At 39.7% G+C, this 27,397-nt stretch overlaps 3 protein-coding genes and 1 long non-coding RNA gene across 7 annotated transcripts in view; 2 read left to right on the top strand and 2 right to left on the bottom strand.

Annotated features, from left to right (window-relative positions):
* The window catches only part of LOC125777130 (uncharacterized), a 55,725-nt gene that overhangs the window by 21,086 nt on the left and 7,242 nt on the right, over positions 1 to 27,397 (top strand). The gene's annotated exons all lie outside the window — the stretch shown is intronic.
* On the bottom strand, positions 12,203 to 15,766 carry LOC125777224 (uncharacterized). Its single transcript, XR_007422184.1, has 2 exons — positions 15,006 to 15,766; positions 12,203 to 14,949 (listed from the first exon to the last, which is right to left on the bottom strand). It is a non-coding gene; the product is annotated as an uncharacterized LOC125777224 (long non-coding RNA).
* LOC105223290 (uncharacterized) lies at positions 15,996 to 18,280 on the bottom strand. Its single transcript, XM_011200971.4, has 3 exons — positions 16,951 to 18,280; positions 16,712 to 16,885; positions 15,996 to 16,559 (listed from the first exon to the last, which is right to left on the bottom strand). Exons 1-3 carry the CDS (start codon positions 18,146 to 18,148, stop codon positions 16,252 to 16,254), a joined length of 1,680 nt encoding a protein of 559 aa, XP_011199273.2. The 5' UTR covers positions 18,149 to 18,280; the 3' UTR covers positions 15,996 to 16,251.
* LOC125777159 (uncharacterized) lies at positions 20,596 to 27,395 on the top strand. Of its 2 annotated transcripts, XM_049451417.1 has the most exons (5): positions 20,596 to 21,421; positions 24,953 to 25,178; positions 25,234 to 25,362; positions 25,425 to 25,602; positions 25,664 to 27,395. In XM_049451417.1, exons 3-5 carry the CDS (start codon positions 25,246 to 25,248, stop codon positions 26,158 to 26,160), a joined length of 792 nt encoding a protein of 263 aa, XP_049307374.1. In that variant the 5' UTR covers positions 20,596 to 21,421; positions 24,953 to 25,178; positions 25,234 to 25,245; the 3' UTR covers positions 26,161 to 27,395. The 2 variants fall into 2 exon arrangements, with proteins under 2 accessions (XP_049307374.1, XP_049307375.1); XM_049451418.1 differs by lacking the exons at positions 20,596 to 21,421; positions 24,953 to 25,178 and having other exon boundaries at positions 25,189 to 25,362.

Here is a 27,397-nt window from a genome sequence, read left to right on the forward strand (position 1 = left end):
TTGTCCCTACTAGAATCATGAAAAAATTCTTTTTTCTTAATTTTTCCCCATGTTTTTTTACATAAATTTTGTCATAACATTGTCAATAAATTATAAAAAATTATGAATCTAGTAGGAACGATAGTCAGGCGTTTTGTGAACATTAAAAAAAAAATTAAGCAAATCGGTTGAGTAGTTCGACCGGAATCATGTACGCCACTTTAAAAAAGAGTGTTTTGAGAAAAACGCGTTTAAAGTTGGTAAAAGAAAATGCAAAAAAAAAAAAAAATACCCTACTGACCCTTTAACAAACATTATGCGTATGGTGTCATATTTATTTGCATACACACATAATTATTATAGAGTATATGTGCGACCTGAATTTGGTATCCCCGCAAAACTAATACGTCTGTGTAAACTGACGTTGAGTAACACTAAAAGCTCCGTCAGGATCGGGAAGGACCTCTCCGAGCCGTTCGATACCAAACGAGGTTTCAGACAAGGCGACTCCCTAACGAGCAACTTCTTCAATCTGCTGCTGCAGAACTTAATCGAGCAGGTACAATCTTTTATAAGAGTGTACAGCTGCTGGCATATGCCGATGATATTGATATCATCGGCGTTCAATACCCGCGCCGTTACTTCTGCTTTCTCCAGACTGGACAAGAAAGCAACGCAAATGGGTCTGGCAGTAAACGAGGGCAAGAGGAAATATATCCTGTCACCAAACAAACAGTATTCGACGCTGTACCCGCCGGGGGAAGCAGAGGAAGGGGATGGAGGAGGAGATGCAGCAAAATACAGGAAGTTAAGAGGAATTGGCACTTAAGTGGAGTACTACTTAACCAGGATTGACTGTACACATATATCAGAGGAATATTGAATATTTCCTTTGAAACATTTCTTGACTTGAAAATCGACAAATAAACTATATTGTCAATTTTATTTCAATATATTTCAATACTTCGGAGAGATGTAATGGCGTCTGCTTTTGTGAATGAATCGAATTTGCTTTTTGAAAGTGCGTTTACGTTCATAAATGAAAGTTTTGTTGTTGTGTAATTTATTACAAATTTTGACGTCACATTATTTGTGTGGAAATATCATATGCGAATACATACATACATGTGTAAGTATGTATATATGTACATATAGAGTGGCGCGCACATATTGTATTATACATATTACTGATAAATGACAATATCTTGATTTGAATTTGAATTGTACTAAGTATTGTTACGAATTTACTCTTGCTAGTTTACTTTGTTAGGTTCGTATCTCTGGATTGACAAATAAAATCAACACTGTTTAATTTAATTCAACAACTCTTTATTTCACAACTCGTCTACACTATAGCAGTTTACTCTTAGCACTGATTGATTACGTTGGCGTTGCCACGGCTTATATAGCCACGCACTTCTCGCTGATGCCGACGTGTCCTTCTAGAATATTGCGTCTGGAAATTACCAGAACATAATGCAATACGGCGCCAGACGCAAGCAGACAAGCAGACAGCCGCGGCGCCAGACTCTGCAATTGTTCAAGCAGACGGCTGTGGCGCCAGATGTCTATTGTTTCGACAAGCAGACAGTGCGGCGCCAGACGTCTATTGTTTCGACAAATGCTATTCCATATACCTACAACTATTGTTCATAATAAGGGATGCATACAGCAATACAAATACAACTTAATACTACTTTTTGTAACACTGCCCTCCACTAAAGCCTAATCGTCCCGATTAGGCACAAATCCTCTTGAACCAAATGGGGCGAGCCTCTCCAACTGTACTACTTTCATTTTACATCGTGCTTTCCCATTTCTTTGTATGCGGTATACCACGTCATTAAGTCGTTTCATCACCATATAGGGTCCTTCCCAGGCTGTCTGCAGTTTCGGGGACAAGCCTTTCTTTCGAAGTGGATTGTACAACAGGACCAGATCACCTTCTTCAAAACCTTTTGAATTTGTCGCTTGATCGAACCGGTCCTTCATCTTATTGCTCATCAGATGCGTATGCTGTCTTACCATTAGATGCAATTCATTCATTTCTTCCTTTAAGGCAGAACAATAATCTCCATCATTTCTTACAGCTGTAGGATTCGTTCCAAACTTAAGATCAGCAGGGAGTCGCAGATCAGATCCAAAAATAATCTTTGCTGGCGTGTAACCAGTTGTCTCGTGCTTTGCTGAACGATACGCCAGCAGGAACATCTGGATGCACTTGTCCCAATTCCGTTGATCTTTATTAACGATTTTCCGCAGATGTTCTTCGAGCGTTCGGTTGAATCTCTCTACCATCCCATCTGATTGTGGGTGTAACGCTGTTGTCCGTGTCTTGTGGATGCCCAATAATGTACAGACTTCTTGGAAAATGGAAGATTCGAAATTCCTGCCTTGATCTGAGTGTAATTCGACGGGCACTCCGAACCTTGTTATCCAATTTTCTACAAACGCTTCGGCTACTGTCTTCGCTTCTTGGTTTGGTAAGGCATATACTTCTGGCCATTTACTGAAATAGTCCATGACAACCAGTAGATATTTGTTTCCGGCCGTACTGGTTGGGAACGGACCTGCAACATCCATTGCGACTCGTTCAAATGGTGATCCCACGTTGTACTGTTGTAGCCTACCGCGACTTTTGGCTTTAGGGCCTTTAGCTGCCATGCACTCTACGCAATTACTTATCCATTCTGCTATGGAATCTCGACAACCGATCCAGTAGAACCGTTGTTTAATCTTCTCTATAGTTTTTGTAATTCCAAGGTGCCCTCCACTAGGTCCATTGAGATATTCTTTCAATACTTTCGGAATCATGGACTTCGGTACTATGATCAGCAGACGAGACTGTTTGCCATCTTCGCTTTCCCAGGTACGATGAAGGTATCCATTAACGAGGTTTATGCTGTTCCATTGGGCCCAATATGCTTTTGCCGTTGGACTCTCGCTACTTATTTGTTCCTTTGGTGGTCGTACCCCATTTTCTTTGGCTATTATCAGCTTTGCAAGATCAGGGTCCTCCAGCTGATTGATTCTGATGCGGTGAGGAGTCCAATCATCTTCAGGTTCTATATTCAGTAATCGCACGTCTATTATACCTTCTTTTCCTTCTGATTTGGAGCAATGTTTACATTCCAGTGGACAAGGGCGACGTGATAATGCATCCGCATTTTTGTGGTGAATCCCCTTTCGATGTTCTGTTTCGAAGTCGTAATTCTGTAATCTTTCGATCCATCGTGCAATTTGGCCTTCCGGATTCTTAAACTGTAATAACCATTTTAATGCTGCATGATCAGTCCTCAGCAAGAATCGTTGTCCATACAAATACTTGTGGAAATGTTTTACACATTCCACCACAGCTAGTAGTTCTTTTCGCGTCACACAGTAGTTTTTCTCTGGTTTCCCGAGCACTCTGCTGTAATACCCAATTACTCTTTCTTGTCCGTCGATGAGCTGAGACAGGACACCTCCAATTCCATAAGCGCTCGCATCTGTATCCAGGATGAATTTCTTTCCAGGTATTGGATAAGCCAACATCGGCGCCGTACAAAGTAGTTCTTTAAGCTGCTCAAACGCTTTTTCTTGTTCCAACTGCCATACAAACGGGCGATTCTTCTTTGTTAAATCATGTAAACTTCTAGCCACGTTCACAAATCCAGGTACAAAACGGCGGTAATACGTGCATAAGCCGAGGAGCTGCGGAGTTCATGTATGTTGGTGGGTTGAGGCCAATCTTTAACTGCTTTTATTTTTCCTTCCTCGGTGTGAATCCCCTCAGTTGACACTTTATGTCCGAGATATGTGACCTGCTTCTTCCATAATGAACACTTTTTGGGATTCAAGCGTAATCCGGCTGATGCTATTCGCTGAAAGACTTCCTCTAGATTTTTCAGATGATCATCAAAACTTTTTCCCATGATGATAATGTCATCAAGATACACCAAACATGTCTTCCAGTTGAGTCCTTTTAACACATGTTCCATCAGTCGCTCGAACGTTGCAGGCGCATTACATAACCCAAATGGCATCACAGAGAATTCCCATAGCCCGTCGCCCATACTGAAAGCGGTCTTTTCACGGTCACGTTCATCAATCTCGACTTGCCAATATCCACTTTGTAGATCTAATGTAGAAAACCATTTCGCTCCAGACAAGGTGTCTAATGTATCGTCGATTCTTGGTAGAGGATAACTGTCTTTCTTTGTGACATCATTCAACTTCCTATAATCTACGCAGAAACGGGTGCTACCATCTTTCTTTTTAACTAAGACGATAGGTGAGCTCCATGGACTTATTGAAGGTTCGATTACACCGTTTTTGTGCATGTCTTCAATAATTTTGTTAGCATCTTCACGTTTTGCTAGTGGAACCCTACGCGGAGCTTGTCGGATTGGTTTAGCGTCTCCAGTATTTATGCGATGTTTGACAATGCCGGTTCTTCCTGTGTTGTTTCCTTCGTTTGCAAATATGGATGCGTATTTTTCTAATAGTTTTTCTGCTTTTAATTTTTCATTTCCATGCACCTCATTCAGCAAATTGTTTAGGAGTGTAGGACTTATCTGCTGTGGCTCAATAGTAGGCTTCTGTTGTGACCGTTCGCATCGTGCTATTGCACTTATATTCTGGCACTGTCCAATTACTGCTCCTTTCTTCAGACTTATAGGCGTGTTGAATTCATTCACTACTCTGACCGGAATGGTGGCGTCTTCTCTAGTTTTCACAAGCGTTCTTCCTACCAATATGGGTGTATCTATTTTTGTTGGTTCCACAATCCACAACTCTTCAGTCCCACCTCCTCCATTCACTTTAGCCCATACAATCGCCTCAGATTTTGGTGGAATGCTCTGATTATCATCAACAATCACCCTCTTACTTTCAACGTTGGTCACATATCCGGTGTTTATAGGCATCTCCATGTTCTGGCAAAACAGCATTTGCTTGTTTAAATCCAAAGTAACCCCGTGATCAATCATGAAATCTACTCCCATTATAATTTCATCCGTGATTTCTGATACGATGAAGGTGTGATTAACTTCCAGGGTACCAATCATCACTTCGCAAAACACTTTTCCCGCGACAGCTGCTTCCTCTCCGGTGGCCGTTCGAAGCTTGCAACCGACTAATGGTTCAACCGTTCCTCTTACCACATCCGGTCGGATAATTGAATGTGTGGCACCAGTATCCAAAGTAAGCGTTGACAGTCGTCCATTTACGATGCCGTTGATAGTAAGATTGTTGTCATGGCGACCTATTTGTGATATCGAGATGGCGGGGCAAATAGTTGTGGGAACCAGCTCACGCCCCTTTGAACTGTTCCGTTTTAGTTTAACGACTTGTGAGATGTGGATGCTCCGTCCTCGTTATCTGTTGGTTGTTTCCGTTTTGATGGGTTTACTTTTATATTGCAATTTCGGGCAAAGTGACCCGCTTTCCCACAGTTGAAACATCTTCCTGTTGTATTTACTCGCGGTGCAGCAATTGTCTTCGATATTTCTTCCATCAGCGCCGGTTGTTCCATTTCAACTCTTTGTACTTTGTGTGCTGGTTTACTTAGTAGGGAAGCTGTTTCCTGTGTGAGGGCGTGCGAAACCGTTTCAGTAAACGTTCTTTTTGGCAATGCATATGTGGCGCGTTTGGTGTCCACATCACGAATTCCATTTATGAAACATTGAATTTTTACCCTCTCAATGTATTCCACAGGTGCATCTGCATTTGCCAAATGAGCCAGTCGTTCGATTTCAGTTGCGAACTCTTGTAATGACTCGTTCATCTTCTGACCCCTATTTTGCAGTTCGATCTGGTATATTTGTTTCCGGTGCTCACTACCATATCGTCTTTCTCTCGCACTTATCAATGCCTCATAGTTGTCCCGTTCACAGTCTGGAATAGTCTGAAGGATTTCTGCCGCAGGTCCTTTTAATGATACAAACAAGGACGCCACCTTGTCCGCTGCATTCCAATTATTGGCCATTGCTGTCTTTTCAAACTGAAGTTTGAAAATTTGAAATGGAATACTTCCATCGAATGTGGGTGCCTTCAATCTTTGATTATTTGTTGATGGTACAGGGCCATGTAGTTGCAGTTCTCGCACACGATTACTCAGTTGAAGAAATTCTGATCTTAAATTTTCTTCGTCATTTTTTATTGTGCTTAATTCGTCTTCAAATTTTGAAAATTTCTCTTGCACTTGTGTATTATTTTCTGTAATCTGTTATACCAAACGCTTTTCTAACTGCGTATTATTTTCAGTTATTTGTTGTGTAAGGCGAGACTCTAACTGTGATGTATTTTCAGCTATTTGCGTTATTTATTTCTGTGCCAGACGATTTTCTGCCTGCACTGCATTTTCTGCATTTTCGGCCAGACGATTTTCTGTTTGCACTGCATTTTCTGCCATTTGCTGTGCCAGACGATTTTCTGTTTGCACTACATTTTCTGCCATTTGCTTAATAGTCACTAACAACGTGTTCATGTCTACACTTGATAATGTTCGTTGTTCTTCTACTTTCTCTTCTACCTTTGTAGAAGTTTCTGGCCCAACAAATTCGAACTCGTCCACATTAATTCCATCCGCTTCCATTGCTTCACGTAATCGTGCCTGCAGATCCGCCTTTTGCCCGCTTATCGGCAAATTACGCTCCTCCAGTTCCTTTTTTAATTGCTGAATTCTCAATTCGCCGAATTTAACCATCTTGAATTTGGATTATTTGACAATCCCACTTCTGACACCAATTGTTACGAATTTACTCTTGCTAGTTTACTTTGTTAGGTTCGTATCTCTGGATTGACAAATAAAATCAACACTGTTTAATTTAATTCAACAACTCTTTATTTCACAACTCGTCTACACTATAGCAGTTTACTCTTAGCACTGATTGATTACGTTGGCGTTGCCACGGCTTATATAGCCACGCACTTCTCGCTGATGCCGACGTGTCCTTCTAGAATATTGCGTCTGGAAATTACCAGAACATAATGCTATACGGCGCCAGACGCAAGCAGACAAGCAGACAGCCGCGGCGCCAGACTCTGCAATTGTTCAAGCAGACGGCTGTGGCGCCAGATGTCTATTGTTTCGACAAGCAGACAGTGCGGCGCCAGACGTCTATTGTTTCGACAAATGCTATTCCATATACCTACAACTATTGTTCATAATAAGGGATGCATACAGCAATACAAATACAACTTAATACTACTTTTTGTAACAGTATTTAAAAATAGCCCATATCCCTATTAACTACAAATATTGTTTGGAGAATTGTATAATTTAACACGTTGACGGACACTTGCGTCTATAGCCGTCAAAGCGAAGTTCACTATGTGGCATGACGGCGACAGCCGTCTAAAACGAAACGGCCATGACGGTTATGGCCGCATAGTGTCAAGTTTCGAACTTTACTTGTTCCTACTGTCCGTCAATGTGTTAATAATAATGTTATAAATTTTCAAAAAATTTTCAAAATGATATTCATATCAATTGATATAATTGCATGTAAACGTATAAAAATATAAGCCAAAAGCCCAACATGTGTATGTACGTCTGTAATAGTAATGTATGTATGTAAGTATATTTCAGAGCATAATTTTCATTGAATGCTCAGCTCTGTTCAGTCATCACTGTTGAACAATTATGCAATAACTTATTAAGTTATTCGGAAATACCAACCTCTCAACTCAAACTATTCCACTTACACTCACATTTGTACGAGTGTTTAAATAGAGGTCAGTGTATTTTTAAAAAGCACAATACTTGTATATTTATAATTATCGTATTTTTTATTTTATTAAAGCTAACATAACAAACAAATTATTATATTAACTATTGTACGCAGCACTAGCATCATAGGCTTTCGGCTGACTGGTGGGATAATAGTTGGGTTCATTAAAAGTTGAGCAGGATCATCATTGTTGATAGAGATTATATAAGCTGTCTTCCATATTGTCTTTTTTTAAAAAGGAAGTCCAGATTAAGGCAATATGTTTTTATCGGAGATGTTGGTAACAAATATTCTTTTTCTTACATATTGACAATGTTGCTTAAATGAATACTTAGAGTCTAATTTTAAGCCTAGGAACTTAAAACTATCTGTACAGATTAAATTTATATTATTAACGGTAAGTGTGGGTGTATTACATTGATGTTTCTTACAAATATGTAATAACTTAGATTTAGAGGAAGAAATTGACGTGCCCGAAGAACCGAACCAAAGGAATAAGAGGGAAAAGATTTTAGAAAAGGAAGACATAAACGGACAAATCGGAGGAATTAGAAAATAATACTAAATCAACAGCATAGTTTTGGTGACTGATATTAGGGATAAAATTGTACTGATTTTGAAGAGCAGATTCTAAGGCTATATCTTGCGGATATAGTAGATTGCCACGAGGAGAATTGAGGAGAGAAATCGAAAAAGGAGGTTAAACTAGTGAACTATTAAAATAACTTAAAGTGAAAGATTAATTAGGAGGGGAATAGGCACAAATAATGATGAGTTTATAAAAGTTAGAGTTCGATGTATTTATTAAGTATCCGTTCATATACCACTGAAGGATGGATAACATGGATAGAAAAATAAAGAAAAAATAATAAAGTGAGGTTATGGGAATTTATTGTTCCATCAACGAGGGTGACGGAGATGAAGGGGAGGAGGAAGTTGGATGGGTGTTGTGATCAAGAGGGGAGATGGCAAAAGATGCCAGGGGAGATAAGGAGTGTGAGGAGGGCGATGAGATGTGGGAAAGTGGAGAGAAAGATGGGGAGGGGGAAGAATCCAAGGATGGAGGGTATAGAAGAGGGGAGTTCTTTGAGGTTTCTGAAAGTTCTATATGATGCAATGGATTGTTGGTGGAGGATGAATCGTTGTTAGTTTTTGTTGTTGTTGCGTTATTATTGAGGTTAGAGTTTTTTGATATTGAAGTATTGTCTTTGTTATTAGGATTTTTTGAATTTGTATTTATATCATTGTTAGTTTGCATTTTAGCCACGTTGGCGAAGGAGGAGGGGGATGGGGTGGAAGGAAATTGATTTTTATACTTGGTAATGGCGTCGCGCATGGTGCATTTGTGTATAGTTTTAATTTTTAATATTTCTTTCGATTGAATAAATTTAGGGCAAGCATTTGAGGACGAGGGGTGTTCACCTGCGCAGTTAGCGCAGTAAACTCTGGTGCAATCAGAAGGAGGAGAGTGGTTAGGAGGAAGGTTGCAAATGACACAGGAAGGAGTTTTTACGCAGTGTTTAGCGGTGTGTCCTAATAGCTGACAAGTTTTGCAGCGCATAGGATTAGGGTAATACGGACGGACATCAAGGGTTCTCCAGGCTACATCAATTCTGTTAGGAAGTGTATATTTATTGAATGTTAATAATACGGCACCAGTAGGTACACGAACGCCTTTAACTATTTTGTTAAACTTGTGGACTGCAGAGACACCTTGTTCCTTGAGACCTTCAATTATTTCATCGTCGCTAAGTTGGCAAATAAAGGGGGCATAAATTGTGCCCTTGACTGAGTTAAGGGTGCTGTGAAGAGCAACTTCAACAGCACCTGCACCGGGTAGATTTTTACAGAGAACGTCTAATATAGAGAAGGTTCACGGGCAGCACTGTTCTACTACATTTCATTTTTTGGAGGGGTACTCGTTTCTATTAGTGGATTTCACCACAAAAGGAGGGGTACTCGTTTCTATAAGCGGATTTCACCAATATTTAACAGGAGCGTCGAAAATAGCAGAATTGAGCATTTTCAGTGTTAAATGAGAAAAAATATGCTAATTTCAATGTACGCTTACAGATTCTCATATTTTCAACGCGCAAGCGACTATGGATATAATTTATAGATATTCTCAATATATTTATATGATAACAAAGCTCATTAGTAAACTTATGGATATGTATGTATGTATGTAAGTGCAATGATGAATTTAATTTAATGATGAATTCCATTAAATTTGCTGAAATGTATAATAAAGTCTTATTTGTATTATTACTTAAATATTTAATTAATATAATTATATGTATGTTTTTTAAGTTATATATTTATATACATACGTACATATGTATTTATTTACTTTGGGCATTTGAAGTTTTGATAAAATCTTAAAAGTCATATGCATATAATTATGTGTACATGTAAACAGATTTCAAAAAATCATACGTATAATGCTCACATATTCATATATGTATGTAATTTTGTGTTCATGTAAACAAATTTAAAATAATCATTCGCATTATGTTTGTAAATTTGTCTATAAACAACTTTGTATGTAAATATACACACCCATTGTTTCATACAAAAACTCCGTTGTCCGGGCAACCAAACTTTGTCAAAAAGTCAATTGTAGAAAATCGGAGCTGTACCGACACCGCTTCCCTTGCCGCTGTACAGCTTCGCCTACAAACCAGCGTAAATATGTATGTTTGTGTGTGAGCTTTCATACATATCAACGCAGCTGCGTAAAAATATTTCAGAATTACAAAATATTTTTTACATTCGTTGACAAATACAGTCAAACCTAGTTATGTGCCACAATCAAAGATACAGATTTTTGTAGTTTGTTAAAAATAAAAATATAATATGGTACATAAGCGACTGCGGATACTCAAATGAGTCGTAGTTAAAACAGTAATTTCTAGGTATTTCAAAAAACAAATCGTGAGATGCGGCAAGATATAATATAGGCTGTTAAGAGTGATGAGGGAGAGATTTGATTTTCATTTAAGCGGAATACTACTTAGCCGGGATTGACTGTACACATGAATCAGAGGATATTTTCTTTGAAACATTTCTTGAATTGAAAAATCAAAATCAACAGCAGCATACACACTTTTACAAACACACATCGCATATGAGCAAGCGCAAAATCAACCCCTATTCGTGTACAACGTGGCACGCGCAAGTCAATATGTCTTCTTTACATATTTGCATACATACATTCCATGACAAATACAGTCAATCCCGGTTACGTGCCACTATCAAACATACACATTTTTGTGGTTTGTTATAATTAAAAATATATTATGGGACATAATCAAGTGTGTATAATTAAGCGGAAGGTACTTAACACTTTGAGCCCCGCGTGCGCCACCGGTGAAATAAATAAAACTAAGTAAACGAATTTTGGTCCCAGCTTGTCAACTAAAGCACAACCCTTCGTCAGTATGCGGGCCACCGATGCAGAAAAAAAAATGACCACGGGTGGACACGCGGGGCTCAAAGTGTTAAACAATAATTTTTATGATATTTTAAAAAACAAAACGCGAGATGCAGCAAGACACAGGCAGTTAAAAAGTATTAGCTTTAAAGCGGAATACTACTTAACCGGGATTAACTGTACACATGAATCAGAAGAATGTTGAATATTTTCGCTGAAAAATATTTAAAATTGAAAACAAGAAATAAACTATGTTGTCATTTTTGTTATAATATATTTTAATACTTATTTTTGCGGGGTTGACACTTTTTCCTTCTCATACATTTCAGAAATATATTCAATTTATGATTTTTGGCTTTTGAAATCGTCGCGAAAAGACGCTTGTAGGCAAGGCATGCTCGGGGAGATGTAATGGCGTCTGCCATTATGAATGAATCGAATATGCTTTTTGAAAGTACGTTTGCGTTCATGAATGAAAATTTTGTTGTTGTGTATTTTACTATAAAGTTTTACGTCGGCAATTGGCTGCCATATTGGTTTCTGATGCTATTTCAAACGATTTTTATTTTTGTAGAACAATATTTGTAATTTTTGCGGGTGACATATCCACATGTGAACGCATGTTAGTATGTATGTTGTGTATGCATTGTGGGAATGTCATACGCACATATGTATTTACGTGTGTACCCATATTGTAAGTATGTGTGTGTGATGATTTTTGAAACTATTGTTGTTTTTCGAGAGGAATGTTTGTATTTTTTGATTTACATGCGTACGAATATATTATTTGTGTGAGAATGTCATACGCACATACAAACATATGTGTGTACGTAAATATAGAGAAGCGCGCGCTTTTTATATTACTGATAAATGATAATATTTTGATTTGAAATTGATTTGTACTTGCATACATATCTGCAGGATAGATGCGTATGAAAGTTTTAAATGATAAGATGTGTGATTTACCTATGTATATTATTATTGTAATATATTATGTTTTTAGGATATTACGATAACATTTCATATACATACATACATGCATACGAAATTATATAATATTATCAAAGATAAGAAATATTAAAAAAGTAGCTTTTATTTGGACATTAACTACAAATGTTACCATGAAAATAGCATAATTTAATAAAAATTTATCAATTTTGCATGAATTCACAAAAATTCGCAAAATCATATTCATATCAATTGATATGATAGCATGTAAACGTATAAAAATATAAGCCAAAAGGCCAACATTCGTCTGTAAAAGCAATGTATATTTCTGAGCATAATTTTCATTGAATGCTCAGCTCTGTTCGCTCATCACTGTTAATGTTTCCCCTGCCGAGCCAAAAGTGGTGAAATCCACTAATAGGATTTTGTTAGCTTTTGACAATTCACACGCTGGTCCGCAATTGAACCTTCTCTATATTAGACGTTCTCTGATTTTTAGTAGAAAGGAATTTATCGGCAATTTTTTGATTTTTTACAAGGAGGAGTAGGCTGCCATCGCGAAGTGACGAGACGTTGTTAATATCTTTACTGATAGATTGAATACCTTTATAAGTCGCGAAGCAGGAGATGGAAGTGATGGGTTTACTGGCATCCCGCGACTTAATGACGAGGTATTTGGGGTCATCCTTCTTTGTAATGGAGAGTTCCGGAAATAGTTCCAACGTTGTTTGCTCAGGCTTTTTTCTTTTAGTCTTCTGGGCTGAGGATAATAGGGCAAACCTATTATCACCCAGATTATTGGCCCCAGGGGGCATTGTGAAAATATTACTTTTTATGTATGCAAAAATTTATAAATGTAGCACCAGTTAACAATAAGAAATAAATACAGCGAGAAATTAACAGTAAAAAAGTTATTTGTGCAAAACTGTAAAGTAGCGTTATAACACAGACACCACTAGAATGACCGCGAGAGAAAAAGAAAAATGCGACCGTACGGTTTGACAACTCGGTTGCGACTGAATTATCGTATTATTATATACATATATTATAAAAGGGTGTTGGTATCGAAGTACAGCCCAATGTTCTACAATGCTATATGTCGGCGCGGGGGCAACGATGTCGATTAGATCAAAAGGTAGTCTTGACACGGCGCAGTATAGATTCGGACGTTGATGCTGCGCGCGGGATGGGTGTTACAACCGGAAAGTGTATCAAAAAATGAATGTAAATGTGCAGCTTGTATAGATCGAATGTGTCCGCAATCCTTTTTTCCAGCCTTTTTGTTATGTGCGTTGATTGATGTGGAGGGGGGTTGAGTTGTGTTGAGTGGTATCAGCTGTGGTGAACTAAGCTTTCTTATTAGTGTGCGCCCGTTTTTCCGCGTAGAGTGGGTGGATGCTTAACTCATTTAAACAACTGTTAAAATTTAACTTTTTCAACTACCCAATATAGTATATATTTTCTTGATCTGGAGGATCTCCTCTATCCGTACATATCCATTGTAACTCCGAAATCGGGGTATACTATTCTAAAATTTACACGTATTTGAAAATTAGATGACAACTGTTGCTGTTTTTGTAGTGGTTGCATAGTTTCCGCTTGAATGGTAAGATACAAGTTGGATGTCACCAGAATCCACTAACGGTAGGCTCAGAGTTGAAGGTCCTTAACCGGATAAAAGTCCCGTTCCCGTTCCTTAGACTCGACTGCCGTGAGAAGAGTAGATCCTATAATGTTATATTTCGATACGACTGAAGGTTCGTATCGCTGTTGTAACGGATGATTCAATAGCCCATTCTGACAGATCACGCGTGAGTCGTGCCAAGCCGTCCTGTATTAGTTGGCATATCTTCATGGAATGACTTACACCAGAATTCGTTATTGTATAATATTCAACCCAATAGACCACGATAAGCATACATTGAAGAAAATATAGCAGCCATAGTCGGAAGTTTACATCAAGACCGTAGAGTGTCAACTAGGCGCCGTTCGCGTTTTCCGTCGAGTTCTTAACTTGAAATCAGAAACACAGTTTACGCAAGAACTGAAGCCCATCGACCTTCTCAAGCGACATCACTTCACTATAGTTTATCCTTTTCGAGCAAAATTTTGTTCAGTGATGATGCCCATTTCTAGTATGTAAACAATCTAAATTTATGCATTTGGGACAAAGAGCAACCTGAATAGATTTAATTTCTTTCAGAAAAACGCAACAGTTTGGTGTGGTTTGTAGGCCGTAATAATCGGTCTATATTTCTTCAAAACTGATGTCGGTGAGAACGTAAACGTCAAGCGCGACCTTTATCGTGCCATGATAACCGATTAATTGAAACTCAAGATATCGGCACAATTACACCCCTATCACGCATTTCGACTTGGATTGAAATTTTCTCCGTTTGGCGACTTTGGTATCATGCGTTCCGTTCCCGTTCAGTTCAACTTCGAAATTTACAATTCTGCCTATCATGCATTTCGATCGTAGCTCCGTTTTGCTAAATTGCAATTTTGTTGGCGGAGAACTTTTTGTGTTTTTATTTTGCTGAGAATTTGTTTTTATTATTTGCGTGATTTTTTTTTAATTTTCTAAAAATGTAAGTAAAACTTGTATTTAAGAGTTGTAAAACACACGACATTTCCAGTTTTAGTGATGTTTTTTGATATGCTTTCAGGTCAAAAACAACAACACCAGAGCAATATGGAAAATTGGCAGATATGATGGAGAGTAAGCTAGATATAGCCAACGGTTTCCACCAGCGTCCTAAGGAAGATGTGCAGGCTTTTTGGAAAGAGGTAGCATCAAATTTACTTGCCGTAGTTTCTTCCGCAAACGTATATAGGACATGTGTCCTTATTCAGGCGAAAGTTTTTCTGAATCTAAATAAGTAAACAAATTGTAAGAAAAATGTCTACTTTCACGTGCAATTATTTACAGCCCGTCATTCATCTGGAAGGGATCGCACATATCTCCTAATCTTCTCCTTTCAATTCTCACCCCAGCATTCTGAGATGCGCTGCTCTCCTCCTCAACCAGTAATATCGCCGCGGATAAAGATTCCATAGTTACGTTTAATAAAAATAATAACAATATAAAAATTTTACTTTTATTTATTTTCTTTGAACAGCAGTAATTTGTGTATTTTTGCTTTGTTATGTTCCAGTTTCACATATTTCAAAGCAAACAGCTGATTTCGAAAGAGTTATAGCTCTTCCTCTTCTTCTTTCAATCCAATCGTAACGCATGATATCTAATTTCGAATCCGGCGGAGCGTAGAGCGGGAATGTAATCGAAATGCATGATAGGGGTGTTAGTTTCAACGAGATGGTGCCACTTCCCACACATCGCATCAATCAATGAATTTATTGAGAGAACACTTCGTGGAGCAGATAACTTCACGTTTTGATGCGGCCAACATTTGAAAGAGATAATCTTCAAAATATAAATGCCAAATAATGCACTTTGGAATGATAATAAACATTCCCCAATAAATTGGAAGTTTCTGTTTTTTCTTTAAAAATTAGTGAATCTCGAAATGGATCACCCTTTATGAGAAATGAGGAAGCCCCTTGGAAAGAAACGAGGAATATCGGATATAGCTGTTTACTGTCGCACACATACCATCGATTCCATTAACTGGCATCAATATTATATATTCAATCAAACGGATGGCTATGTAATTAGTCAGCTAAAATGTAAAAGGATGCTACAAGATTTCAAATTGAAAGACCAAATTCAAATGATGATTGCTGAACTGCTGTAATTATTACGTAGCTCGAACACATGCAATACCTTGTTAGTAAAAAAAAAAAATTATGACAAAAATCATACCTACGGCTTTGGTTATATTGTTAAGGAATGCTGCAGAATTGACAATTTTTTGTTAGGATATAAACCTACACCCGTTACAGTTATTTAGATCCACTTTCAAACGTCGCTCGAAAAATCGATGATTTTTATTCGTATATTGTTATTATAACTACGTTTTGGAAAATCCTCCAGAATGAAGTCAATTTCTTTGTTCGGGTTTATTGTCTGTACACTTTAAATACAAACAATGACAAAATCATGTGAACACTGAGAAATACTTATGAATATGTTATTTATAAGCTATAAAAAATTATTTATACCCCTTTTTACAAATATTATATTAGTAAAGGATGTATCTGTCATTGGTACGATTAATCGATTTCTTTAAGCATTGCATCCAGGTCATCAAAATCACTTCGTACTTCTTTTTTAAATACTTTAGAAGTGTTTAATTGTTCATACAAATTTTCAATATATTTTTTTTCTGAAATCGATACAATTGACGGCATAGACCTTTCAGGTTCAACGGCATTCATTTTCGTATTAATAATCTGCATTTTCACTTGGTCCACGTTTTCATCAAGGTTCTGTAAAGTCATAGTGCTAGACACCTCACCTATTCGATGAACAGAATCGCATAGGTGACCACGAGAGATTCTTTGTCCAAGCTCTACCCCATCTGAAGGCAAAAAAATATATCTAAAGTATGCACGATATTTAAAATCATCATTATCGGAAACTTTGCGTGAATAAATCATTCCCATGTATTTTTCAAGGGGGAATTGAGTTCACGCGAAGTTTGTGATAAGGCTGAATATTTATGACACTTACCATCTGAAACACATGGGAGTGATGACGTACAATTTGAATTGTGTGTTTCATGAAAATCATCCATTTCTATTTTAATGGCGGGAAACTCTGAATCATCGCCATTACCACAAAACGTACTTGAACATTCGTCTTCATAACTGTACTCAGAATCATATTGTTCTTCCTTTATACATTCTAGCGTATAACAATAATTTTTAGTTTGCTAAAAACAATATTTTTATAAATTATAATTTTCTTACCTTCCAGGTATTCAGCTTTCACTAAAACTTTATCATCACTTGTCAAATTTGATTGTATCGGTTTTAGATTATTTGTTATTATGCAATCATTTTTATCTGTTAAATCGGCCACCATTGGTGTACTTTTATTACTTGTTTGATCTTTTTCTAAAGACACGTTTTCAGTAGAATAATTAAACTTTGCTCTACGGAAACGTAAAACAAGAGAGCGGCCTTCGATTTGCAAATTTATACCATGCTTAAAAGCTTCAATTGATTTTTCTACACTTTCAAAACGAATAAAAGCGTATCTAATAGGTTTAGTTTTTGATTTAAAGGCAAGATCATATCTTAGCGCACCTGGAAATTGTCGTTTTATTGTTTCCACCGTTATCGATAAAGGCAAATTTCCAACATATAATGTATAAGGATCTACTTGCTCTGGTTTAGAAGCCGTTGGAGGTTTGGTTGGATCAAACCGTAACTCGGCAGATAAATGACCCTGTCCAAATGGGATTTTTGATATATCTTCAATCACTTTTCCTGCGTCGGCATTTTCTTTCAATCGAACGAAACAAAACCGTGGTGCAGAATTTTTTTGAAAATGAACTGCTTCAATTTGACCTGAAAAACCTTTAACTAATTCAGAATCCAGTGGAATGTCCGGAAAGCGAATGACTAAATATGGAGCAGATGTATTTCGTTTGCATAGTTCCTCTTCAATATCAAGTGCTCGTATAGCGTCGTCTCTAATCCACTTTCTTTTTGGAACATTAACTTTCGTATTTGTTTGAGTGCGACTAGCGTTAGAAACTTGCTGATAATTTATCGGACAATTGAATTGATACGGATGTGGTGGAACTGAAAACTGAGTTGTACTACTAACTACATTATGACGTAAAGAGGCAGTGTTTATTTGCGAACTATTGTTTTGTTGACCAAAATGATATGATGATTGTTGTCCAAACGAGGGTGCTGATAAATGTCGTGGCGGTTGAAACGGCCAATTGTTGCCGTTATTATAAAAATTAGGAGTAATTTGAGGTGCATAAGCCAATGCTATAGGTGCAGAATTATGCGGAGTTCCAGAATTATATAAATGATTTTGCTGTTGATAGCTTTGCGTTTGACAACTTTGTTGTCGATTCTGGTATCTATTAGGTGTAGGAAAAGAGGAATAAGATCTTCTCACATTATACCTTTTTCTCTTTGGCTTCATATTTTCCTTTATTTTAAATACACTTAAAAGGATTGCTTAATATGAATGCAGCAGTTACAAAATCTAGTTATTTACTACGGATAAAAAATTAGTAATACAAACTTTGTATACATATGTATAGTGAATGTACATAGCTGTGATATCGATAAAAGAGAATATCGTAATAATCAGGAATAAATATTTTCTCGATAATTTTAAATTACGGGACATCTCGAAAGCAAAAGTTTATGGCATACTAACTGTCAAATCTATTGCCATTGCCGTTGCCAAAACTGTATGTAGGCATTTGTTATAACATAATGATTTGCGCAAAGGTCGAGTTCCTGAGCTGTTTAAATTTTTATATGTATTTTTTGAGAAAAAAGATTTCATAATTTCGGACTATAACAGCCGGTTTCACGAAACTGATTTAAGTGAAAATTAATTTATTTCAGTTTCACCATTTGACTTAATTTGTATTTAAATGGTCACCCTTTGCCATTTAAATATTAATTAAATACTGTCATATGCAACTATGTTAACGTTTTCCAATCAGCTGATTTGCAAGTAGCAGAAGATAAATACTTATATTGTAAAAAATGACGACAAAAGTGATATGGAGTGCGAGGTTTTAATAAATATATTTATAAATCGTCGCTCTCGTATAATGAGGGAAAGAAAAAATGCACTAGGCTTAGCAAAGTAGAAATGTCACTTGATGAAAGATTCTTGCTTTTAGCTACACTCTCCATTTTTATTAATCAGTACAATTTATTTGTTTACATAAATCAGCTGTTATTCTTACTAACATCCCTGCTTTGTCATTTTTGGGTTGCCAATTATGAATAATGGTGAAACGCTGCAAACTTAAGTGCAAAGTTAAATAAAAATCAAATTTAAAATTAAATGAAACTTAATTTTCAATTAGAAAATTTCGTGAAACCGGCTGTAAGAGTTGTAGCATAAATTTTATATACCAATTAAAAAAATAAAAATTGATATTTTGATTTATGCTTCTATAAGTTTATTAAATTTAATACTTCGCTCATTCTCCATTTATTTAATTTTTCCTCAAATTAATAATATTAAACTAAATATTTATTCTTTGGAAAAACGGGGTCGGCTTTAGTATACGATCCCACGATTTCAGGGTTAAAAGTGGTATGGTTGGATAGAGCTAATGCTCCAGATTAAGAAAATATGTTGCCGCCGCAAACTTATAGTTTTCGAGATATTTGCATTTAAAGTTGAAAATTTTATCTTGCAATTTCTCGATTGCTAGTAATTATTTAATTCATATTATGCACTTTTTATGCACTTACACTTCACTACATTGTTTCTACCTATTTTTTTTTCCAGTAACTATTTAGTTATTTGCTTAAAATAAGCATTTTATATTTTACACAATTTTCATTTCATGCACAATAACAAAAGTATTCCGTGTTGACAGATAATAAGTGTTGCCATAATTACACATTTATCAAACGAATAAAAATGAATAGAAAATAGGACTATACCCCAAATACATAAATCATTGCCCTTTTTCTTGATATATCAAGATTTTTGATACACCCCGGTGTTGGATCGGCCAGGGTTATTTTTTTGAAGCGCGGCCGAAGGCCGCCAACGCGAAAAGAAGTTTTACTTAAAAGAAACCTGATACACCCCGGTGTTGGATCGGCCGGGGTTATTTTTTTGAAGCGCGGCCGAAGGCCGCCAACGCGAAAAGGAGTTTTAATTTAAAAAAAAACTTGATACACCCCGGTGTTGGATTGGCCAGGGTTATTTTTTTTGAAGCGCGGCCGAAGGCCGCCAACGCGAAAAGGAGTTTTACTTAAAAAAAACTTGATACACCCCGGTGTTGGATCGGCCAGGGTTATTTTTTGAAGCGACTCCCGTGCCCATTGGAACTTTGCAGCCAGGAGGTGAATGTGGCTGTATTTTAACGGAGCCTTCCCAACACCGGGCCGAATTGGGAAGTAACGGTAGTCTTACCGCGCCAAGGGGCTCTGGCGTGACGGACCTTCTAGTTCCCCAGCTAGATCATAGACCCGACTGCTCACCCTATTGAGCCAAGGGTCGTACGAAAAAGATGGACAACAACAATACAACACAAAAACAAACACAAATATTGGATTCGATGACGGACAAAGGGCAACGACAGAGAACAACGGAAGCAGAAAAGGGGATCAGGGCAGCGGAAGGTAAGGGGGGTCGAGGGGCTAGGCGGAAGTTTAGCTTCCTCGACGCTCTCACGCCAGAGGAGCGTTCGCTGTTTGAGGAGCACGCCAGGGAGGATGATGACGACGTGCCCTCTTGCAGCGGAGCTCACCTGGTGGTAACGCCTAGTGCCGCAGTAGCAGCAACGAGCGTCGCCAAGACCCCCGCCGGTAGGTACAGTGGGTCGGCCTCGGGCGAGTCGCATCAGGCAGAGCCTGACGGCGCAAGAAGGAGAAGGAGGAGAAGGCGCAGAAGAGGAGGGCAACGCCCCCTCCCAGAAGCTGGCCAACCCGGCGGGTGCGAGGATCCTCATAGAAAAGGGGTGAGTGGTTCCTACGGCACCTCTGTGATGGGAAAACCTCGGAGGCAGCGGAGGCTCTAGCCAGGAGCAAGAGCCAAGGGAGCAACGTATCCCCGGCAAATGGGCACGACAAAAACGTGCCAGCTCGCGCGCAAGGCAGCGGTAACAGCAACCGTGGCCCGGTCAGAACAACTCTGACCGTAAGGCGGGGCGACAGCAGGGCACTGCTCGCGGGCACGTATCCCCAAGCCGAGAAACGGAAGAGCGGCCAAATCACGCCGCAGGAGCCCCCCCGATCCAAAAGGGTGCGGGGCACAGACGCAAAGACAGCCGGGGCCAACCATTTGGACCGGCTCCTCACCGGGTGGAGGAGGGGCGGCGCGGATATGCGGATGCTGTCAGAGGCAAGGTAATAAGAATGGAGGTGGGCGAGGCGTCGGAGCAGTCCTGCGGGAGCAGGTCTGGACAGGCAGTGCCAGTAACGACCACAGACGTCCCCGTTGATGGCCGGAACACGGAGCTACCCTCCACTCAGGAGCTCCTAGGCGGATTTGGAGGCCCAATGGACAGCAGCGCGGTTGACGGCGGGGTAGAGGATTTCTCTTTCCTCGAGCCCAGTAAAGACTTCGTCCTGGCCTCAGCATACTTTCCGGGAGAGGCAGCAACGGCAAGGCTGGTAGAGCACTGCAGACTGCACAAGCTCCCCCTTATCATCGGTTGCGATGCGAACGCTCACCATACGGAATGGGGCAGCACCGACTGCAACGTGAGAGGTGAGTCCCTGTTAGAATATGTAGCAGTAATTTAGCGATAGAGAATGTAGGGTGTGAACCCACATTCATAACTATAAGCAGGAGGGAAGTGTTGGACATCACCCTCGGTTATAAACCTGCAACCGGGCTGGCCTCGCAGTGGAGAGTCTCAACGGAGCCCTCCCTGTCGGACCATAGAATTGTAAGGTTTGCGCTGAGGGCAGGGGTCAAGCTATTCCCTCCTAGACGCAACTCTCGAAGAACCAATTGGAGTGCCTTCAGGGAGAGGCTAGATGAGGGATTGAAGAGGGTAGGGCAGACTGACAGTAGCGCCACGGGCCCGGGAATGGAGTGCAGATTGACCGCGCTTAACGGGTCCATCATTAACGTGTACAATGACAGCTGCCCCTTAGGAGTACCCACAGACAGGCGCAATTGCTCCTGGTGGACAAGAAAGCTCGCAGACCTAAGGAAGAAGGTACGCAGCCTATTTAATAAGGCTAAACGTGCAGGGGTCTGGGAAGAGTATAGGAACAAACTGACACTGTACAATAAAGAGATCCCCACGTCTCCTCCACACCAGAAGCTGCCAGGCTGCACAAAGCTCTGGCTAAAGGGAAGACGGACACAGTGGTAGCCATCAAAAGGAATGACGGGACATTCACGACCAGCGCGAAGGACAGACAGAGCTCTTGCGTGCTCACTTCTCGGAGACTATTCCGGTTTACCGGTGTCTGCCCGTAACTGAACACAGGCCATCCCGCACTGATTGGGCTGTCGCTAAACAATTGTTTACTGCGGACTCGATCAGGTGGGCAATGACCTCGTTCGAAAGGTTCAAGTCTCCGGGAGTGGACGGCGTCTTCCCAGTGCTTCTACAACAGGGTGAGCAGATCCTGATGCCATACCTGATTAGGCTGCTGAGGGAGAGCCTAGCCTTGGACTACATCCCTGAACCATGGAGGACAGCTGAGGTAATCTTAATACCGAAAGTAGGAAGGAAGGACTACTCTTTGGCTAAATCTTTCAGGCCAATTACCCTAACCTCCTTCTTACTGAAAACTATGAAGAAGATAATAGATCATCATTTAAGGTCGAACGCGCGGTAGACTGCACCCCTGCATGCGGCTCAGCATGCATACAGAGCTGGCAGATCAACAAACACGGCTCTGTACCAGTTGACCTCCGAGATAGAGAGTTCACTAGAGAAAGGGGAAGTTGTGCTATGCGCCTTTTTGGATATCGGGGGAGCTTTTGACAACACATCTCATAGAAGTGTAGCCGTGGCACTGGAGGGTAGGAATGTGGCAGCACCGGTGCGTAGATGGATAGAGGCGGTACTGCGCACCACGGCTCCTGAGACCACAGCAGGGTGCATAAAGATTCGTCTCGGCACAACAAGAGGCTGTCCGCAGGGTGGTGTACTACCCCCCTTGCTATGGAGCCTTGTTGTGGACGACCTGTTAGCACTGCTTACCGACAACGGTATCCGCTGCCAAGGATATGCGGACGATATAGTGATTATAGCGAAAGGCAAGTTCGAGGACACTCTCTGTGACCTAGTGCAACGAGGTCTAAACCTGGCAAAGGAGTGGTGCAGGGGAGTTGAAGTGAGTATCAACCCCTCGAAGACTACCATCGTCCCGTTCACGAGGCGTAGATCCCTACCCGGGCTTAGGAACCTCACACTTGGGGGTAGAGAGATCGAGATGACCAGCACGTTAAAATATCTTGGTCTCACGCTGGATTCCACTTTGCGGTGGAAGCAGCATGTGAACCAAACCCTGGTCAAGGCGACAAAGGCACTACTGATGTGCAATCGGCTGGCAGGAAAATCCTGGGGTTGCAAGCCAAGGATTGTCAGGTGGTTGTACACCATGATTGTGCCACCGATAGTCACATATGGAGCGGTATCCTCGGGCTCTGTGGCGGCACAGGCCTCGGTGGTGATGAAACTATCGAAGCTTCAGCGGCTAGCATGCATCTGCATGACGGACGCTATGCGAACCTGCCCAACGGTGGCGCTGGAGGTCCTGCTGGAACTCACACCGCTCCACATAGTGATCGGTCAACTAGCCAAGCATTCACTTCTGCAAATAACGGCAGAGGGATGCGGCAAAGGGAAAACCATCTCGTCCCAGAGGATGGAGATGATACGTGGCAACAATCCAATTGCCCTCCTCCAGAAGGTCGGGATTACAAAAACAATAAATTTCACGAGGAAGTTCAAGGTTACCCTTGGCAGCAAGAGCGAGTGGAATGACTCCACTCTTGAGCTCGTGCTGAGGGATAGTACACTGAAGTGGTACACTGACGGCTCGAAGACGTCGGAAGGTATTGGTGCAGGGATCGCAGGTCCACGCACAAGGCTATCCATACCGATGGGCAGATTCCCCAGTATCTTCCAGGCCGAAGTCTTGGCCATAAGTCGGGGTATAGAGATAAACCTCCATCGCGGCCATCGAAATGAGCGAATAACCATACTCAGCGATAGCCAAGCGGCACTAAAAGCGATCTCCGCTTACGAAATCAAATCGCTGCTAGTGCAGGAGTGTAGAGAACGGCTAAACAGCCTAGCTGAATTGAACCAGGTACACCTAATTTGGGGTGGCCCCCTACACTATAAAGAAGCTGCTCCGTAAGGAAGAAAGAGTGGGTAGAGAAGGTCATTGGCAACGGGCGCATGGTATGCGGCATGCCAAATTGCTAATAGGGGGGTACAACCTTAATAGGTTTAGATCGATAATCAACCTCCCAAGGATTAAACTCAGGCTCTTGGTCGCATTCTATACCGGCCACTGCAAGTTGAAAAGGCACCTATTCAACCTAGGACTAGCCTCTTGCGCTAGCTGCCGGTTCTGCGACAGGGAACCTGAAACCCCGGACCATCTGCTAATCGAACCTTGGAACCATATTTCCGGATAGGGATCACATCGACTCACTAGCTCCCAGCAAAATACTAGAATTTATCGATTTGCTGGGGCTTGGCGAGTCCCTGTGAGTTAGGAGAGGGCGCAATAGACCCAAGGTCGCAGTGCATACCTCAATTAAATTCAATTCATTCCATAAGCAATATGGAGTCTCTACAGGCAATACGGACAGCAATGCAGTTAGTATATAATAAATTTTTGCCTGTCGAGATGCGCCGTTATATTATACCACCTTTGTTGTTGCGGATGGAAGTTGCACATTAACTATAATTGGGAGTAAATATAAAGTCCCCAGAAATCGGCTTGAAATTAATATTAGCTGACTTATGGCTATGGATATTTTTGTATTTAAGCTCCGGGGGAAACTTTAGTACAACATCCCACAATTTCAGGGTTAAAAGTGGTATAGGACTAATGCTCCAGATTAAGAAAATATATAATTATTTATATTTTTACTTATAGTTTTCGAGACGTTTGCATTTAAAATTGAAAATTTTGTAAATTTTCGCTTGCAATTCTCGATTTCTAGTAATTATTTATTTCGTATTATGCACTTAAACTTACTACATTGTTTCTACATATTTATTTTTCGGTAATTATTTATTTATATTTTACACAATAGGGGTATTCTCTTGCTCTTGCAAACCCCGGTGCACGGTGCAAGCATTGCAAATTTACAACGGCACAACAACAAACACACGCAGAAAAATATTTGCAAGGGGTGTGAAATATGTCAGACCTAAACCCGTGTATATTAGCGAGCAATGTCACGCAAAAATAAAATTGCAACCCTGTTGTAGTTGCCATTTTACATAAAGACATATTACGTTGTTAAATTGTTGAGAAAGGTAAGTTTTAAATAGATTTCAAAATTTCTTTTTAATTTCTGAAAAATTTTTACAGTTTTCCACAAATATGAATAGCGAAGTTGCGCCCCCAGCAAAGAGGAAAAGGCAGCAGCCAAACAAGAAGTGGAAGGAGAGTGAGGTGCACTCTATAATTGAGTTTTTAATGGAAGAGCCGGAATTTGAGGTAAGTTGATACGTTTTTTTTGTTTTTAATTTTTTATTTAATTCGGTTTTCTATTATTTCAGGCTCCAACTGCGCAATTGTTTTATAAACGATTTTTACGTAACTCGAAGTTGGATGTCTCATGGGATCTGGTGCGGTGGAAGGTCCGACATTTGAAGGCGCAGTACCGTAAAGCCAATGATTGGCTCGCGTCAACGGGTGCAGGGCTACAAGATGAAGCTGACGGCAGTACCATCGAAGGTTAGTATTATACAGATATTTTCAATTTATTGTAAATAAAACATTTTTTTACTAATTTCAGCAAAAATTGCTAAAATGTGTCCGTACTACGACCAGCTGAGGGAAATATTTGAAAAGCGGTTGCCGGTAATGCAACCGTTACTGGTTGAAAGCAACCTTCCTTCGCCTCAGTTATGTCCAGTTAGTCCTGCACCAGAATTCGAAGCAGAATTCTTGGAAGAATGTGTACCTGCTGCGCCATCAAATGCCGCATCTTCGATTGCACCGATCTCCACACCGGTATCAACATGCCAACGGTCAACAACTCGTCCTCCAAAATCATCCATTGGACAATTGGCGGCTATCCAAGCAGAAAAAATTGCTATGGAAGCGAAAAAACTTGAGTTCGATAAATATAAATTCGAGGAAGAAAAGAAAATTCAAGAAAAAAAGTTAGACATTGAGTCAAAAAAATTAGAAATAGAGTTGAAAAAAATAGAAACTGAGGAAAAAATTAAAATGTTAGAATTAGAAATGAAAGAAAGAGTGGCTATGCATGAAATTGAAAAAAAAATATGAAAATAAAAACAATTAAATATACTAAATAACATTTGTATTTATTTATGAATATTCATGGCAGTTAGATTGTTCCTTTAGGTTTCGTAAGTATGAATTTATAAAAATAGTTATATCAAAAATAGAGTTGGTATACCTAATACCAGTATGTATAACATATGTACATATATTACTAATTAACGTTTTATTGATCACCAAACATTATTGTGTACAAAGATATGCGCTTGGCTTTTGCCTCAGTTATTCGGCGGCCATTTTCATGTGAAGGAAATTCATCTGATTCTTCGTCGTTATCGACAACTATATTGTCTACGTATTCAATATCGTTAGAAGTAGCTCGGAAGATGTTATGCAATATACAGCAAACAATAATCCAGTTGGAACATAGAATATGACTTTGTTCGTCCTGAATACGTATTCTTAATTCTTTAAGGCTGCCAAAGCGTTCTTTTAGAATCCCAAAGCAATGTTCAATCCTCACGCGATATCTGCTATGACGCAAGTTGAATGCTTTACGCTTTGAATAGTCCATTTGTTGTGAATTTGTTCGAAATGGCGTGATAAGAGTGGTCAGCAATGGATAAGCAGAATCTCCTGCCAGCCATTGAGAAGAAGAAAAAAGTGAACCTTCCTGAGTGGAGAGAGCACTAGTACGAAACATGCGAGCATCGTGTACACTACCAAAGTGTCCCGCTACTACATGCCGAATCCTTAACTGTTAATCGCATACAACTTGTGCCTTTATGGAATAGATTCGGCTTTTTGAAAAATAAGCCGAATGGTTAACAACTGGTGCTTCTGCAAGTTTCAATTCAGTACCATCAATATACCCTATGCAATGCGGCAGCTCATTGTACGTTGTTTTAACGATATTTTGTCTTTCATTGGTATCAGGCCAAGTGATATATCTAGATTTTAACTCCAAAATTGACGAAAATACTCTTTTTGTAATCTTGTAAAGCGTTTCACCATCTCCTACACCAAACAGTGTAGCTACTTTCCGAATCGCCGCACTTTCACCCGATGAACCCAAACGATATAAGGTTATAGCTAACTGCATTTCTACTGAAAATTGCCTAATGGATTGAGCGTTGTTAAACTGTGCACTATCTTTGATCAAGGACAATAGCAACGCAAATTGATCTCTTGAGACTCGGAGCATTTGTTGGTAACGTCCTTCGTCTAAATAGTCAAGAACATTAGTCCTCCATTCCAAACACTTAGGCACATTTTGATAATT

The sequence above is a fragment of the Bactrocera dorsalis genome, chromosome 3 (genome assembly GCF_023373825.1).
Source record: "Bactrocera dorsalis isolate Fly_Bdor chromosome 3, ASM2337382v1, whole genome shotgun sequence".
NCBI lineage: Eukaryota > Metazoa > Arthropoda > Insecta > Diptera > Tephritidae > Bactrocera > Bactrocera dorsalis.

Coding starts and splice junctions, on each gene's coding strand:
- LOC105223290 (XM_011200971.4), bottom strand. CDS start 18,148: ATGAAGCCAAAGAGAAAAAGGTATAATGTGAGAAGATCTTATTCCTCT. Junction 16,886..16,950: donor GAAAGCTGAATACCTGGAAG/GTAAGAAAATTA, acceptor GTTATACGCTAG/AATGTATAAAGGAAGAACAA. Junction 16,560..16,711: donor ACTCCCATGTGTTTCAGATG/GTAAGTGTCATA, acceptor TTTTGCCTTCAG/ATGGGGTAGAGCTTGGACAA.
- LOC125777159 (XM_049451417.1), top strand. CDS start 25,246: ATGAATAGCGAAGTTGCGCCCCCAGCAAAGAGGAAAAGGCAGCAGCCA. Junction 25,363..25,424: donor TGGAAGAGCCGGAATTTGAG/GTAAGTTGATAC, acceptor CTATTATTTCAG/GCTCCAACTGCGCAATTGTT. Junction 25,603..25,663: donor TGACGGCAGTACCATCGAAG/GTTAGTATTATA, acceptor TACTAATTTCAG/CAAAAATTGCTAAAATGTGT.